This window comes from Perna viridis, chromosome 2 (assembly GCF_037379345.1).
Source record: "Perna viridis isolate PV_CMFRI_1.1 ecotype Kerala chromosome 2, ASM3737934v1, whole genome shotgun sequence".
NCBI classification, from domain to species: Eukaryota; Metazoa; Mollusca; class Bivalvia; order Mytilida; family Mytilidae; genus Perna; species Perna viridis.
Window position 1 is genome coordinate 17,373,181 of NC_142446.1, and position 18,127 is coordinate 17,391,307.

At 32.6% G+C, this 18,127-nt stretch overlaps 1 protein-coding gene across 1 annotated transcript in view; it reads left to right on the plus strand.

Annotated features, from left to right (window-relative positions):
* The first annotated feature begins 283 nt into the window (after positions 1 to 283).
* The window catches only part of LOC148623869 (echinoderm microtubule-associated protein-like 6), a 49,713-nt gene continuing 31,869 nt past the window's right edge, over positions 284 to 18,127 (plus strand). Inside the window, exons 1-12 of the mRNA XM_088566122.1 lie at positions 284 to 581; positions 4,351 to 4,510; positions 8,639 to 8,737; positions 10,226 to 10,480; positions 10,843 to 10,978; positions 11,503 to 11,704; positions 13,047 to 13,184; positions 15,349 to 15,605; positions 16,388 to 16,600; positions 17,012 to 17,182; positions 17,370 to 17,583; positions 17,718 to 17,901. Of these exons, the coding sequence (XP_088422248.1) occupies positions 385 to 581; positions 4,351 to 4,510; positions 8,639 to 8,737; positions 10,226 to 10,480; positions 10,843 to 10,978; positions 11,503 to 11,704; positions 13,047 to 13,184; positions 15,349 to 15,605; positions 16,388 to 16,600; positions 17,012 to 17,182; positions 17,370 to 17,583; positions 17,718 to 17,901 (2,226 nt within the window). The 5' untranslated portion in view covers positions 284 to 384. The remainder of the gene's footprint in view (positions 582 to 4,350; positions 4,511 to 8,638; positions 8,738 to 10,225; positions 10,481 to 10,842; positions 10,979 to 11,502; positions 11,705 to 13,046; positions 13,185 to 15,348; positions 15,606 to 16,387; positions 16,601 to 17,011; positions 17,183 to 17,369; positions 17,584 to 17,717; positions 17,902 to 18,127) is intronic.

The following is an 18,127-nucleotide window of genomic DNA, read 5'->3' on the forward strand; positions in this document are numbered from 1 at the left end:
AATAAGTCAATTAATGCTTTCTCTTAAAAAAAAAGTATACAACTATGGACTGAGAATCACTCGACCCCGAAACATCATTGAAAATTTTAAATTTAATTACAGGTCTATGGAGGCAGCAAGGCCGTACTTTTTACTGCATTATGATCAGTAATTGAAATAGAAGCTGAATCAAATTACTGTAACACTAATTGGTGTTGAAAACAGTTAGGTTATGATCTTCGCAACAATCAGCTACTGATGCGGGTCTATGCACCGTAATTTAGGCCTACTTTCGTTTTCGTTTTTTTAACCACGTGACTTACGGCGGCAGTCCAAAATGGCTGAGAATCATTGGGGTTGTTGAAACTTGTTCTTAAAACATCGAGAGAATCATTTAATTAAGAGATGGCATCGAAAACGGCACCAAAAAGTCAATTAAGATTAGAATGGGTTTATGGGTATAGAGGTCATCAATGCAGAAACAATTTGTACTACAATGTCGGCAAGGATGTTGTTTATTTTGTTGCCGGTGTTGGAATTGTGTACAATCAAACAGAACATAAACAAAGATTTTACTTGGGACATGATGATGACATTCTTTGGTAAGAAGAACAAAGTTTCTTAATTAGCATGCAGGTAACAGGATAATGCCCTGTTTATAGTGTAGTTAGGTGTTAGATTGACATTCCTGATTACAAGTTTGGACATGTTATGTTGTCTGAGTTAATGATAAAAGAAACACTATTTTCTTAACAACTTTATTTTCTTCAGTTATGTGAAAATTAATATTGCCATTATTCCTTTGAAACTTGTAGATTAATTCATTCAGACTGGTACAGAGTCCGCAAAAACTTGTTTTGCCCTATCAGTCATGGGACTGGCTGGTTAGATTGTCCATCCGGTCCCACAGATATTTAGCCAGTCCCACTCATTTTCATAAATTTACTGTTAGCGAATTAAAATTCTTTAATGACTTTATGGTATGCCAAGTTGCTTTTCATTTTGTTGTATTGAGTTGGTTTTGGAGTTTTTTTCTCAATCTGTTTTCAGAAATGGTTATTAATATAGGTTTATTTATTTCCCATTTTTGCATGTGATTAGTTTAGTAACTTTAGTTTCTATCAATATAATTATCTGAATATCAATAATTTTATGTTATCATAATCATTCTTCAACAGCATATTTTTTAATCCATGAAAAGTTTTCTGCTTCAGTCTGCTCAAAGTCAAACTCATCCCCACTGTCCATTTCTCCATTTGCTGCTAAATCGTAGCTCTTGATTTTTTTCCGTTGTTGTGATCTAACTTTAAAATCACAAAAAAAATAGTTCAAGCTAGGTTTCCGAGCTATTTCCCCATGATCATCATCATTTTTTATAGGCGTTGTATTATTAGTCTGAACATATGACAGTTGTTTGGCCGTATGCCAGGAACGGCACTGGTAAAGTGTTGAATAGGCCACATTAGCACAATGTCAACAATCTGGAACCGATGTTAAATCGGAAATGGAATTACGCAAACCAGTCAACATCTAATAACCAAACAAATAATCAAACCAACAAAGCACTGTGATGGTCATTTTTTACTGGCGGTCCTTGGACTGTTGCTCGTGATAAAAACATCTGACAACCCCATCAGGACTGGCAGGACCGTTGAATTTTGCATACTCTGCTGGTAAAAATTGTAGTCTCATTTGGGTTAATTGGCAGCAATTACTTTATATTAATATGTACACTCCCTTGTTGATATACATGTACATTTTGGACATTTTCTCACCCAGTCATAGTACATATAATGATTATAGCTAATTAATAGTGGATTTTCATTCTTTTCTCCTATTGGTTAGATAACGCTCCCATGCAAAGTCTAGTAACTAGTATTGTTATCAGGGGTTGAAAATTCCTAAAGCCTGACGCCCAGGACTAAAAAAATTGCACATCGGACTTTCGTATTTCAATGAAATGGCAAATCTAAAAAGATAAAAACTAATTTTTGAAAGATTTTGTTGTCATTATTTGGACCATGTTTCTCGATCTATTCCCTGACCTATAAATAGTTATAACTTTATTTTTAGAATAGGTATTCACTAGATCGATCTATTGATTAGTCATTCTCAAGTCTGAATCACGCCTGCGCTTGATCAGACACATTTTTTGACATACTACAAATTTTATTAATCAAGCACTGGAATGATAAAGATAAAATTTTGTTGATAAACTTTTGAGGAAAAAATCGTTGCTCACTTATAATTTTATGGTTAAAAAAAACGCAGAAATGGAAAGCTGACGACAAGGCATCAGACGTGGACACTGTGTCTTTCCCTGCAAACATAGAATTATACATAAGAATATCAGATAACAAAATTGCATTTATGTCGATTGGGACTTGACACAACATTGTTCGGGCTTAGTGTACAAAAGATGAAAAAGTCCAGGGCTCGGGTCTTCCCAAAAAAATTTTCAACCCCTGGTTATGTATAGAATTTGTATCATTCATGCTTTTTCATGGATTCTGATGTAGGTGTATAATGTATTGGTTTTCTCCTCTTTACCAGTTGGCTGTTTCTCTAGAAAGCTAAATTTTGCATTTAGTTTAATAATTAAATTCACAAACAAATGAGCAGAGAAAGGTGTACTTATTTTTTTTGTTATTTATTCAAAAGTACTGTACCTGCTTACTTTTCCTGGCAGTTTAAAACTTTCCTAATATTTAGGAAACCTTGTATTTTGACAGTTAATTTGGAAAGGCATGCAAAATATGTCAAGAAAACAGAGGTTACTGTTTTGTTATTCCATTACAAAAAAATGTTTAGCAGGTTGATCCATCCCCATACTTTTCCTTCCCCAAGTTTATCCATCCCCAGGTTGATCCATCCCCAGTTGATCTGTCCCCATGTTTTTCCGTCCCCTCTAATAATTATATAGTATGAATTGATGTGTATAAAATTTAGTGTCATATACCAAAACTTGTTATTTACTGACAAATTTATTTAGGTGTGTGGTCTTTACACTTTAAAAGTACATTGTAGTTATCTAAATACTTAACTAAGAAATAATAAAAAAAAAAAACTCTTGGACTCTTTGTACAGTGCTGGTACCAACTTGTAGATGTATAACTTCTGACCACCATCTTTTGATTGGAACTTAATAAAATCTTGATTGAAAACAATGAAATAACCCTTTAATGATAAAAAAAAACTTCAAATTGACTAATTACTTTTCATTTTGTAATGTAATCATATGTAAGAACTCTAAAATGTACTCATTAAAATTTAAGAAAAGACATATAGAAAAGGATAAGATAATTTATTTTCAATAAGTATATTTAATATTTTAATTGTATGAATTCCTAATGCATAATGCATCAAGTTGATGATTGGGGATGGGTCCACTTGGGGACGGATTGACAATGTATATATATGTACTTGTGTGAGTGTCTACGCTTCCATTTTCTCAAATGAAATTATTGTCACTGTGGCCATTCTATTGAGTACAGTCATATGCTGCCATTGCTTGCCTCGTATTAAATGATTATAACAAGAATGGGTATGGTGTATATGCCAAAGAGACAACGACCCCACCTAGATGAATATGTGAGGCCTAGGCCACCCATTGGTGTAAAAATGTAAAAAAAAAAAATACGAAGTTAACATGGAAATTTGGTTGGATCCAATAATAAACATAAGCCCTGTAGAACTTGATACCGAAAGACAGCATCAAACAATTTGCAGAAAATGACTTTCCAGACGGGAAGTTCCGACAATAACCTGGCTTTCCTATGCAATATTTCACTTTCCTCCAGTATCAGGAAATGGGAATCTTCATGCCCTGTGTCCCCATCGTATGTAAAATCAATCCCATTTCTTCCCATGCATACATTATAAGTCATTTAAAATATAGTGTTTTAATTTCTATGTAAAGATCCTATGAGTGAATAAAAAAAATACAAAAAAATGCTATCCTAAATGATTTGAAAATAATATCATAACTATTATCTCGTATGGACTTTGTCAATTCATGGATTTATTCAGCATTCAGAACCCATTCCCAATGGCAAATACCCTATTTTATTTCCCAATCATGCATAAAAATTCCCAACTGTGAGAAAAATCCAAATTGACAAAAATAAAAACTATGAATATTGTAAAAAAGTAAGATTTGTTTTATTGTCCTCTTAAGATGAGCGTCACTCCATGGTTATATCGGGGAATACAAATACAGGGAAGGGAAACTAATGTCATCCGTTATGTTGCTGTCAGAAATACTCATTCATTTATAAATGGAAGTAATCCTTTATTTTTGACAATATTGTTAGGATTGTTCTGACTTTCATCTTTTATGTTTAACTAAATTTTATGAGTAAAATTTTTCAGTCTTGCTATACACCCAGAGAGGAGCATTGTTGCTACGGGACAGACAGGAAAGAATCCATTCATTTGTGTCTGGGATACCAACTCAATGGAAACTTTATCCATGTTAAAAGATGGACATCAGAATGGGATTGCAGCACTTAGTTTTGACAAGGAAGGAGGGGTAAAAGTTCTACTTAATATTACATGAAATAGTCGTTTTTCTTAATTACGGAATGTAAGTCATGTAACAAGTTTTTTAAAGGGATGTAACCCACCAACACCTGACAACCTGGTTGATGGTCTCATTTGGGAAAGGAAGAGCAGTAATTATTTTTCTTTGAAACTTTTCACACTTCTTTTACTAGCTAAATAATTTGATATTAATTATTCAGAAGTAACCAAGTAATTACCGCAGCTATGATAAGTCAAGTACAGTGTATTCTGTTAATGTTACTGACATGGTAAAGTTCACTTTCCTTTGCAATATTTTGTTTAAGAGTTTGTTTTTCTCCTTGGTCTAATCTGAAATCGTTTTTATGGGCATGAGTGAGTCATTTATTTTAGTATGATATTCAAATAAAATATTAATAGGCCAGGGAAAAATATACATGTATGTCTGTTACATGAAAGTTACATGAAACTAGAGTTGGTAGGTAGGTAAAATCATTTTATTTTTAAAAATTATTTTATATAAACACTAATGGAAGGATTTCTTGACTTAAATAAATATTGATATTGTCTTCAGTTATTCTTATCTAGGATTACTATTTAAATACAATGACAGCTATCACATTGGCAAAGAAAAAATTATCTGAACAAGCTCAAAAAGCATTGTATGTTCTTTTTAGCTCACCTGGCCAAAGACCATGTGAGCTATTGCCATCACTTGGTGTCGGTCATAGTCGTCATCCGTCATAGTCGTCTGTCATCGTCGTTAACAATTTTTCAAAACTCTTCTCTGAAACTACTTGACCAATTGGAATTAAACTTGGTATGAGTGTACCTTGGGGTATCCTGCATAGAACTGGTATGGGGATTTTTGATCCGTCAAAAAACATGGCCGTCGTTACTAAAAATAGTAGTTTTTTTGCATATATCTCCAAAACAGTTAGGTTTAGCCAAATTCTGACATGAGGTAAAAGTGTTCAGCATGATGATATCTATCTGCGGTCAAATTTTCATTTTAATCTATTTAGCCATGTTGGAGTTACTGCCCTTTTTCAAGGTTTTTTGCTATTTTTTATGTTATTTCTTCCAAAAGATCTTCTCCTCTGACACTACTTGACCAATGGGAACCAAACTTGGTTTGAATCTTCCTTTGGGTATCCTGCATAGAACTGATGGGATTTTTGATCCGTCGAAAAACATGGCCACTGTTACTAAAAATAGAACATAGGGGTTAGACAATAGTTTTGCTTATATCTCCAAAACGGTAAGGTTAAGCCCAATCCTGACCAGGTAAAAGTGTTCAGCATGATGAGATCTATCTGTGGTTAAATTTTCATTGTAATCTGTTCAGCCACATTGGAGTTATTGCCCTTTTTCGATGTGTTTTTGCTATTTTTAATGTTATTTCTTTCAACAATCTTCTCCTCTGACACTACTTGACCAATTGGAACCAAACTTGGTATGAATGTTCCTTGGGGTATCATGCATAGAACTGATGTGGGGATTTTTGATCCGTTGAAAAACATGGCTGCCATTACTAAAAATAGAACATAGGGGTCAGACAATAGTTTTTGGCATGTATCTCCAAAACAGTTAGGTTTAGTCCATTCTGAATAGGGTAAAAGTGTTCAGCATGATAAGATCTATCAGCGGTCAAATTTTCATTTTAATCTATTAAGCCATGTTGGAGTTACTGCCCTTTTTCAACATTTTTTGCTATTTTGCTATTTTTTTATGTTATTTCTTTCAAAAATCTTCTCTTTTGACACTTACCAATTGAAACAAAACTTGGTATAAGTGTTTCTTGGGGTATCAGACAGTAGTTTTTCTCATATATCTCCAAAACCGTTAGGTTTAGCCAAATTCTTTCTATAGCTGAAATGATCCTTATATTTAGGACTACAAAAGTCTGCAGGCATGAAATTTGTCAGATGCTTTTGTATAAGAGTTATTGCCCTTGACAGGGGAAAATGACAGGTTGTTTTTTTTTTACAGTTTTCAGCCAATGTCTTGAAAACTATGATAGATTTAGACTTTCATTTTTTGAAATGATCCTTATGATAAGTCTTATCAAAGTTTTCTTGAGTCAAAATTGTCGGACAACTTTAATTTATTGCCCTTGAAAAGCAAAATTCGACCAGGTGAGCGATTCAGGCTCCTGGGAGCCTCTTGTTATAAAAAAAATTGATAAAATTGCAATCCCTATCGATTTGCAATTTTAGTTATTTGACATTTTGATTGAAACTATTTTATTGTATTCATATGAAATTTGGGGATTCGAAAATTGAGCTGTCAATGAGAAAACACATGTTCAATTTCTTAAAACATATTTAAGGTATCCGAGTCTGAACTACTACTCCAACAGTAATGGTTTAAGGAGAGAGTGGATTGATTGATTGATTGATTGTTGGGGTTTAAAGCACAAGCAGCAATATTTTGGCTATATTCAGGCCATGAACATGAATGATGATGATGATGAAATGAAAAAAGGGATGGAACACAAGGATAATAGGGTCGAAAATTTTGATTGCCATTAGAAAAAGGAGGGATGGGAAGGGTTGGGCAATTTAGCCTCCTGAGGCAGAGAGCAAAGGTTCCTACTCCTATGAAATACCACAGGGGGGTTCTTTAACGTGCGAGGAACGTGGCATCTTTCCCAACACGGTGCACCACTATGGTTTGCAGTCAGGTTTTCTGTGTTATAGCCTGACAACCCCAGCATGTAACACACCAGGGGTACCCCATTCCACCACTTGGGGCACACAACCCAGTTGCTCTGTGGGCAGAGTGCCTAGCCCCAGGCTAGGTTCCTGAGCACTATTTAGTCACCTTTTATGACAAGCTTAGCGCTGCTGCAGGCCTATTCTTTTGACACCTGGACCTGCACGGGGCAGGAGAGAGTGGACAATTTCTTCTTGAAATAAAAGTTAATATGGAGAATTTGAATTTCTGGGTGAACATGTTGAAAAATGAAGACAAACTGTGTCATACAAACTATTACAAACTCCTTGCAATGAACGTATATGTCATCTCTGTAGATCTAGAGCTATTGGTGACAAACTTCATTATATATGTGAATGTCAGAACCCGGAAATCAGGCGATTCAGACTTAAGTACATTCCAAATTACTGTTTACAAAACCCTAGTAAAAACAAACAAGGGTTTATTGATTTTTTGTAATGTCAGAGTTTGGAATAATCTGGCAATTTTTCTTCAAAAGATATCTAAATTACTTAAAAAACTATTTTTGTTAAAGTATATCTACCAGGATATGAAGTACATGTACATCCCTTTACCATGTGTTGATTGATTTACAATGAACATGTGACTATTAAAGTACACATTCATTTTATATGTAACTACTGGTATGTATTGTGTCTTGTTCATCTAACCCAGTTCGCCAACTTTGTATATGTTATTGTCTGCCTCTTGTGCAGCGTGTGTGGTTTTGAGTGTAAATAATAATCTTAAAATCTTGAAAATAGTGCTTAACTAAAAATGATAGTTAAGCAGCATTTCATCAAACAAATACCAATAAAATGTGCTAGGGAAGGTAGGGTTTTTTTTCTCTGGCCTTCATTGACAGCTTAGGATTTTATTTTGTTGAGCAATTAAACATTTTTTTTATTCTAGCATTGAATTTTCATTTTGGGTTCCTTTTATATCCTGACATTTAAAAAAAAACAAAAAAAAACATGATGTCCTATAAAAGATTTGTGTCGATTATCAACTACAAGTAATTAGAAAACAAAATACCAAAGTCACTTTGAGAAGAAGGGTCATGACGCCTGTGTGTGTTTGTTCTGCCAGCTTTCATATCACAGAAATTTTTATCACATAAAATTTTATGTTAGATCTCACTCACTCATGTACTTGTGTGTTTGATACTCATGCTGTCAGCCAATAATGACTAAAATGTACTTGCCAAGTTATTGAGACCTTCAGGATATTTAAATGGATTCAATTTGTGTCAGGTGTAAGCAACTTTTACACATGTACCAATATGCATTTTTATGAAATTTTGGATTCCAGTTGATATACTGTGAGTACAATAAGTTTCTCTTTTTTTTTAACTAAATCAGTCATTTGTGAAAGTTTTAAATGTTGTACACAAGTTGTAATAAATAATTGACTTTTTCAGAGAGTTGTTTCTGTAGGACTAGACCAACATTCTACTATTAATGTGTGGGACTGGAGAAAAGGCAAGATTCTAGCATCTGTCAGGGGACATTCAGACAGGGTAATTTATACTTACAATATAAACTTTAAAACTGACAATAAGATTGATTTTCATAGGATTAACTACAGCAATACACAACATTCTTGGGCACTGATGGTGGTTGCTATATGGAAGTGTCTTCTTGAATGGCATTGTTTCATTCCACTGCTGATTATTCAGTTTTGGTTCTGCTTCATAGCTAAACAAGGTTAACATCATATGCATTATAATATTTTTCCAGTTTATTTTGTTGTAACTTTTTTTAGTCTGATGCCCTAATTTTCTAGCTGAGACGCCACACTTGTTCAGAGCTGTAATATGAAAATATAGTATGTGTAGGATCTTGTGTGATTTTAAATTTTTTTTTTTTTTCTCACTACTTATTGACAGCTTATAGACTGCCTTTGGCTTTTTTTTTCACTGGTTTGAAGAATTTCTTTTACACATTTCATGTTTCCCACTTTCTCTGTAATGTATATTGTACTTGTGTTATCAAACAATTATGTGTTGGCAATTGAAAATGCTTACTATAAACATAGTGTTAAGATCATGTCTGTGTCAGGCAAGTGGTTATACACAATACACACAATAAGTTTTTTGCAGATCTTCTAATTGCTGAAATCCATTCAGCACACTTAGAAAACTTAAAATCATAGTGCTGAGATAGCGTAGTGAGGAGAAATAATGTATAGAATAAATATGATGAGAAAATGTTACAGTGCATTTCAACCAACTTTTGAAAGTTTTGGCTTTGCACTATGATGAGATGTTTCTAATGAACTTTGTATGTACTTCAGCAATAAAAAGTTCTCTATCAATGGATCATCATTACTATATGGTAATTCTTACATGGATCTATACTTCAGTTATCGGTACATGAATGAATTTTATTTTTAATTTTAAAGAATGTTATTGATATTTTACACAGAATAGATAAAATGTATATGAACTGTTGCAAATATACATTAAGGGTATAATACAGACAAATTATACATATTATAAAACCTTAAAATTTTGGTTTGTGAAGTAAGTATTGATTTGTTTTAGTTACCGGGGTAAATCTATTATTTTACAAGGATGACTTTTTTCTGCTTTTTCATGGAATGTCTCTAATTGAAATCCGGATTTTACAGTTACGATTCTTTTTTTACTGTTTATTTATTTCCAATTTTACCAATTTCTGTTTTGATTTATGACTTCTTAAAATCATCCCTGATTTTACCTCCAGCAAACAGAGTTAGGGTAAAGAGGAATAACCCTGTCTTTCAGTTAGTCTATTTACATAAACTCCTAAACTGCTCAATGGATTTTGATGAAATTTTAAAGGGAGATTAGGCGTCATATAAAAATGTGCATAAATATTGATAATAATTAGTTTTACCAGGGAGGTTATCAAACTTTGAAGTCAAGTGATTTTTTTAGATTCAAAGTTAATAGTGAAGTTGTAGCATTTTTTTGTGGGCTTGCTAGCAGTATTTGATGCAGGATTTACATTTATATTTTATTCAGGTTTTTGATGTTCAGTTCCACCTATTTAAAGACAATACTATAGTAAGCTGTGGTGTTAAGCACATTAAGTTCTGGTCTCTATGTGGAAATGCATTGACTCCTAAAAAAGGAATATTTGGTAAAGTTGGTGAGATACAGACCATCATGTGTCTAGCTTTTGGACCAGACGAGACAACCTACTCTGGAACACTCAGTGGAGATATCTATGTATGGAAGGGAAACACACTGGATAATGTTATTGCTGGAGCTCATCAGGTCTGTGATCTAACTACATGTACTTGTAGGGGTAATCATCTAACTATATCGACTTGTAGGGGTAATCATCTAACTACATGTATTTGTTGGGGTAATCATCTAACTACATCTTTTCATAGGGGGTACTTATCTAACTACACATGCATATAACATACTGTAAACTTAATTTTCATGGATTCTGTCAAATGAACGTATTTGTGGGTATCAATTTTTGCAGTTTCAAAAAATGATAAGAGTTATATGATGTCCAATGCTTTGTTTTCATTATAAATTCAATATTACGGTTGATCAGGAGTTATTAAGTTCTTTTAGTATGACTTCAAAAATTCAATTTGTGTTAATATTTGTTTTCGTACCATCAGGGAGCTGTTTACACATTAGATATTGGTGAGAGTGGCTATTCTTCTGGAGGAAAAGATGGCTGTGTTAAACTGTGGGATCCTGACTTTAATAGTATCACATCTATAAATATCAGTAACAGTCCTGAGGGCTATAAAGGTAACTATAAGGCTTTCTGGAATAGACCATTGACATAGGTTTTAGCTAATATATTATGTTATATGTATAGAGAATTGAGCTGTCAAATGTTAGGGATCAGCAATGATGCTTGATATGCTTTTGATATTTCTTGATCTACAAACTCATAAAAGGTAATGCTAGTTTATATCCTGTATTACTTTGGTCAAACTGTATATCTTAAATTTGGATATTTTTTTGGTACCATTAGACTTCTAAGGAGCATGAAGTTTTCTTTTAAAACACCAAAATAGAATAACTGTCATTCTGATAATACCAAATTTTTGTATTTTGATAGAAAATTTAAAATATCCTTGGGCCAAAATATCCTATTTTATGGTATTGTTTAGAAAATTTGTAATATTGTCAAAAATCATATTTTAAAAAAGGAATCTCCATTGAGTTCTTTAAATTTTTCTCTTTAATTGAGAAATATCAACTATTTGGAACAGTTAAATTGATCATACATGTACATGTTCAGACATGTGTTTATTTATTTTTTCTAGGTTTATGTGTTAGAAGTGTATGTTGGAGAGGGGACAAAGTTTTAGTTGGAACCCAAGACAGTGAGATATATGAAATCAGTGTTAGAGATAGGGACAAACCTATCTGTTTAGTTCAAGGACACGCTGAAGGAGAGTTATGGGCCTTAGCAGTTCATCCTAGAAAACCCATTTTTGCCACTGGTAGTGATGACCAGACTGTAAGGTTTGTGTATTTCTTATTTTGAAGCATGTTCTTTAATCATCTATTGACAACTTAGCAAAATGAAAGTTAGACTTGGTAATGATGTCTGTCCAGCTGATACATCTTAGCAAAATGAAAGTTAGACATGGTAATGATGTCTGTCCAGCTGATACACCTTAGCGAAATGAAAGTTGGACATGGTAATGATGTCTGTCCAGCTGATACACCTTAGCGAAATGAAAGTTAGACATGGTAATGATGTCTGTCCAGCTGAAACACCATAGCGAAATGAAAGTTGGACATGGTAATGATGTTTGTCCAGCTGAAACACCTTATGCTCTCTTTTTCTATAAAATTACTTTTATACGAGGTATGGAACAGTTTTTAACATTTCCATATTTTGGTGTGTATAATAATTTATTTAGTGTGTGCAGTGCAATATGAAGGTCTAAACTTGTGAAAAATAGTTTTTAGACTTAGATTGCTGTAAAATTTTGTAAGACAAAAGATCAATATTTTGCACTTGATCGGTCAATTTATTTACCTTCATGCAGTATTTCCTACAAATATTTGAAAGAAAGAAACTTACATTCAGACTAAAACATCATGTAAAGATCAGTATCTACAAAAATTAGATAATTTTAATTTTGAAGCTTGATAAAATTGACACAGGATGTATGAAATGGCTTATAAAACAAAATCGAAAGTCATGAAAATTGAACATTTCCAGCTTTGGTTGCAACTCTGATTTTGCACAAAATAAGTTTCAAAATCATAATTTTTAGCTGCATAAGCATTTGGTAAAGAGGCAAAAAATGACTTGGTTACTGTTTCATTTTAATTTCTAACCATGTTTTATAAGAAGGAAATATTGTACAACCTTTGTTTGAAACATGTTATTAAGACATTTGAACATAATTTGAAGAAATTTTCACCAAAAATTCAATACTTAAAGATGTATTTGATGATTATATAAACTTTCTTTCGGTAAAATTTCTTTTCCGGTTTGTTTGTTTTACATTATGCAGTGTCTTTTCTCGTACCAAAAGGATAGATGCATCTCTCCTGAAACCACTTAGTTGTTTTCATATTTGGTAGGATGTATTGTTATGACATATAGTTGTGCATACAAGTATTTCACTGCCGGATCAGGAACTTTGGGACTTAGACAACATCAAATTTCATTAGTAGGAGATATATGTCTATGTTTAGTGATTTTATTTTTTTATGTACAGATATACATATTTTTTTTTTTTAATTTATGGGTTTTCATCTTTTTTTCTGACTAACTTACAAAGACTTACTTATTGATAATAATATTTGTTTATTATTAAAAAGAACAAATACTGTTGTTTATTTTTAGATTATGGAGCTTGAACAAGTTTGAAATTTTATCCAAGACAACTCTTGACCAAAAGATCAGGTCCTGTGCATTTGATAATGAAGGGAACAGTCTAGCTGTGGGGTTCACTGATGGCTCATTTATGGTCCTGAAAACCAGGTAATTAATTCTAATTTGAAATGAAATGATATTTCTAATACTGTGAAAGTACTGTTGTTTGTGGAGTACCAATTTTTGTGGATTTCATGCGTTAGATAAACCATGAAAATTGGTTCCAAACGAACTCGTGCTCTTCCCCTAAACCAAGAAAATTGATACCCACGAATATAAGTACTTGGACAGTACACAGTTTTAGTCTGGTGACTGATGGTCTCCTCAGTTGACTTTCATTTTATAATCCCATATTCTGTTTGTCTTACATTATTCTAAACAAAACAGTGTGGTATATAGTGATCAAGATATCCTTTAGTCTAGCAATCCGTTCTTCTGTTGGTCTGTCAGTCTTTTGTATTCTTGATGCCTCTTCAACCCCTTGATGGAGTTTTAAGAAACTTTCAGGAAATTTTTGCCTCTATGATTTGATTGCTGAACCAAATGAGTGGGGTTTTCACCAACAATGTCATTAACTGATATACAGTGTAAACATGGAAGTCGAAGGGACCATGCAAAAATGTTCAAGCTATTTGAGGTTCGAATAATCTGAGGTCCAGGATAAACCAGAAATATTAGTAGTTTTGTCAATGATTGTTTCTGCATTTACATTATTTTTTGTGCTTGTACATGTACTTCACTTTACATTGTACTTCCTAATGTCTTGCATTTTATATTGGAAGATATTTTTTTTTGGTATCTTGTATATCATGTTTGAAATTCTGAACGGCACTGAGTGTTTTAGTGAAATTTCCTTTTTATTTTTTCTACATCAAAAATGTCATAGTTCATAACATGCTGCTTTGTTTGATTCACAATCAAGAGTATTGTCAAACCAAGTGCTCTACATTATTACGATAAAATTTCAAATTCACTGGCAAAACAAATGAAGCCGTTGAAATACACTTTACTATTTTATCAAAGTATCTGATATTACTGTTAGTGTGAATTCTGACTTGTAATTAATAAAATTCATTTCTTTTCACTACACATGCAATTTTAAATTAATTAAATACATAAATCAAGCCATAAAGAGTGTCAACAAATTAATTTTAAAAGCCACACTAATCGTTGTTCAAATACACTTCAGTTTTCCGAGAGGACTGATTGATTACCTTGAGTAATCTGAGGTTTCAGTTCATCTGATTTCGAGTCATCCAAGGTAAAATTGTATTGGAGTAAGGGAAGTTTTGCTGGGACTTCGTAATTAATTTGAGTTATCCAAGATTTCAACTAAACCAAGTTCGACATATCGATGTTTCGATTGTAGATGGTAAGGGGTACCAATTTGGTACCCTCAGCTCCTCTTTAAAAGCTGGATAGATTTTTATTAAACTCTTAGGTAACTATTATCACTTAATTGCAATTAGCAACTGCTATGTTGATACTTTATTCTAAATCATTTGGGGTTTCCACTGGTGCAGTATTTTGCCATTGACTTAAATAGATGGTATAGGAATACCCATTGTGTAGCCAAAACTGCTTCTTAATCTTGATTGGTATATTAAAAACGAATAAGGAAAGATACTTAAGTTATGCAATTCTGAATGAATTTTGGTTCTATTATTTTGCCATTTGATAAATACAGATGGTTGGTGGTATTCATTTTGTATCTACAATTCCTTCTAAACCAAATGATTACTCTTAATGAAATTTTCAGAGAAATATTATGATTTTAATTCAATTGAATTATGGTTCTTCATAATGTGGATTTGACTTGTATTGGTTAAATAGGAAACATATACTAATTTTGTACAAATCTTTTTTAACAATTTATGAAAGCATTTAAGTTATTCCACACCACATCTCTAATTTATTTCTGTAGTCACTTCATCCAAGTAATTATGAGTTTGCCATTAGCATTACATGGATTTTGCCATTAGCATTACTTGGATTGTGCCATTGCATTACATGGATTGTGCCATTGACTTTATTTCTAACAATAATTAACTTAGTTGTGATAAGATTTAATAATATTTTACACATTTTTTCTTGTCTATAAATTGTATACATGTATGAAAAGTAATGAATTAATTTCTTCAACAAATGACACAAGGGATCATATTATATTTATATTTGTAATGTAATATTTTAATATAATATTGAGTTCACTGCATTTTTATATGAAGTAAATTTTGACCTTTCAAGCAATACTATGGTTCTTCTCTTCCAGAGATTTGTCTGAAGTTTTTCAAACTAAGGATAGGAAGGAGGTAATACATGAGATGAAGTATTCCCCTTGTGGAAAGTTTCTAGCTGTTGCTTCCAATGATAATTTCGTTGACATATATGCAGTGGACCAAAGATATAAGCATGTTGGTACATGTAGTGGTAGCTCTAGTTTCATCACACACATAGATTGGTCAGAGGATAGTAAATATTTACAGACAAATAGTGGAGCAGCTGAAAGACTTATTCATAAAATGCCTAGTAAGACCACCAAATACAGTGCAGTAGAGTAGAATGATAAATTGTAGGCTCACTTTTTAAAATGGGAAAAATACTACAAATTTTAGTAGAACCTAAACACAGCATAAATAAAATTTTATTGATATTTGTTATTATAGAAAACACTACTATGACAGTGGTAATGTAATGTATAGAAATTTGTTTAGAAATTCATATCTTGACCACATGAAAAACTTTCATCAAAGCAAAACAATACGTCTCTACCTATTGAAGTTTAGAAATGTAGTCAAAACACCTTCTACACAAAACTTTTCAAAAACATACATGTTATTTGTTTGGAACTCCCCAGACATTTTCCAAAAACTTACTTACAGTTGTGGTAAAACCAAGCATTCTTTGCTGAACCTAAAACCAGTAAAAAAATTTAAAAAATTGGAATATCTTTTGCCAGTCTGTAGAAATGTAAATATCCTAAATCAATTTAACAAAGGTGGTAAATGACTCGAATCTACTTTATTTATGAGGGACCCTACCAAATGCTTTGCTTGCACTTGAGGCTTATGCCTTTCTCATATCCTTTTAAAATACAGATCAAGTTTGAATTAAGCAGAATTCCATTTTTATTTCTCAAGTTATGCTGTGCTTTTACCATCCCATTTCTGTATGGTTGATTTTTATTGTGCATAGTTTGTTGTACGACAACTTGGCAGGGTATCAAGTGTCCTTTAAATGTCCTGTTTTAGTTTGTCTGAACCTTTGTTTATAAACTGTTTAAGAGTCTTATCAATCTTTTTTTTTATCAGATGGTAAACATGTGACAAACAAGGAAGAAAAAGTGAACATTAGATGGAGTACCTTCACTGGTGTTTTGGGAGCTGAAGTTAATGGTATTTGGGAAAAGTACACAGACACAAATGACGTAAATGCTACTGATGCAAACTTTGCTGGAGAAGTTGTTGTCACTGGTGATGACTTTGGTCTGGTGAAGCTCTTCAAATTTCCTTCCTTGAAAAAAGGTGATCTCGGAGTCTATTAAACAGCACATTTATTTTGTATTTACAATTTAAGATGACAGAATGACTTTTAAATTAAAACTCCATGCTTTTGGGTGTGTAAGAAGTGATGGAATTAAGTAATACATAAACTCTATATTGTGTTTGAATAGGAAATGAAATGGGGATTTAACAGCACCTTAAATGAACTGATTTATTTTACTGATCTGATAAGTACTTAGAGTCTTTGCTGTGTACATTTGTCTGAAATATGGCTTTTCCAGATGAAAAATCCAGATTTAAGAGAGAACCTGTTAGTCAATGAAAATTACCTGACACCAAAATATGATTAATACCTACTATTACAATATTTCTTTGATTGGTGTATCATGTTTATTCAATGAAATGATTGCTTTCTTTCTAATTGTATTTCAGGTGCTAAATTTAGAAAGTATATAGGTCACTCTGCCCATGTGACAAATGTAAGATTTTCCCATGACAAAAATCGAGTGATATCCACAGGTGGTGCAGATCATGCAGTTTTCCAGTGGAGATTTTTGTCGGAGGGATCAGCTGATACTGGTGATTTACCAGACCCTCAGTCTGGTTAGTAACATATCTTGGGTTCATAGTGTGGAAATTTTAGCTTGTAAAATAGTTTGTTCAAGCTGTACTTTTATTCTCTTATCTTACCTGATGTTGAGATATTTACTTGTTCAACTTTTATGTTCATTTATTTTAAATAAATGTTTCATATGTAAAATACAATTGGTTCTGATTGAATGTGTTGTAGGTTTCCTTGATTCCAACAGTGAGGACAGTGATACTGATATCTCTGATGTTGGTGACCTAGATTCTGACCTTGAACAGGAGAAGCAGGTCAGATATGACAGGGAGGTTTACAGAGAGGATGCTGCTGAGTTGAGGAAGTTAGAAAAAGGTGTAACTGCCGGAAGAAAACGTAAACATGGTCCATCATCCAGTCTTAAACTTGAATGGGTCCATGGGTAAGTTCAATATACAAATATTCATTTCTTTTATACATTCAAAGTGGGTTGGAAATTTCTCATATTATATGTTTTCCAAATGAGTTTTGAATGTTGATGCTTGAAATTTGAAGAATATACTTCTCTTTTTCCAGGTACAGGGGATATGATTGTAGAAACAACTTATTTTATCTCCAGAATGGAGATATAGTGTACCATGTGGCTGCTACAGGTATTGTTTATGACCGACAAAAGACACAGAAATTCTACCTTGGTCATACTGATGATATTCTTTGTCTCTGTTTACATCCTATAAAAGATGTAGTAGCTACTGGACAGGTATGTGTTAACAATGTTAAATCTGGAATGGAAAGTGTTTCACTTGGTTGTAAAATTTATTCTTTTCAATGACATGGTGAAATTAATTCAAGTTTTGCTTAACTTTAAGATATTTACTTAGTTGAATGTTATATAAGTTTGATTTTGATTAATAATATAGCATTTATTGCTTGACTTAAGAGCTCAGTTATACTGCAATATTACTGAATGTTATTAAAATTTTATA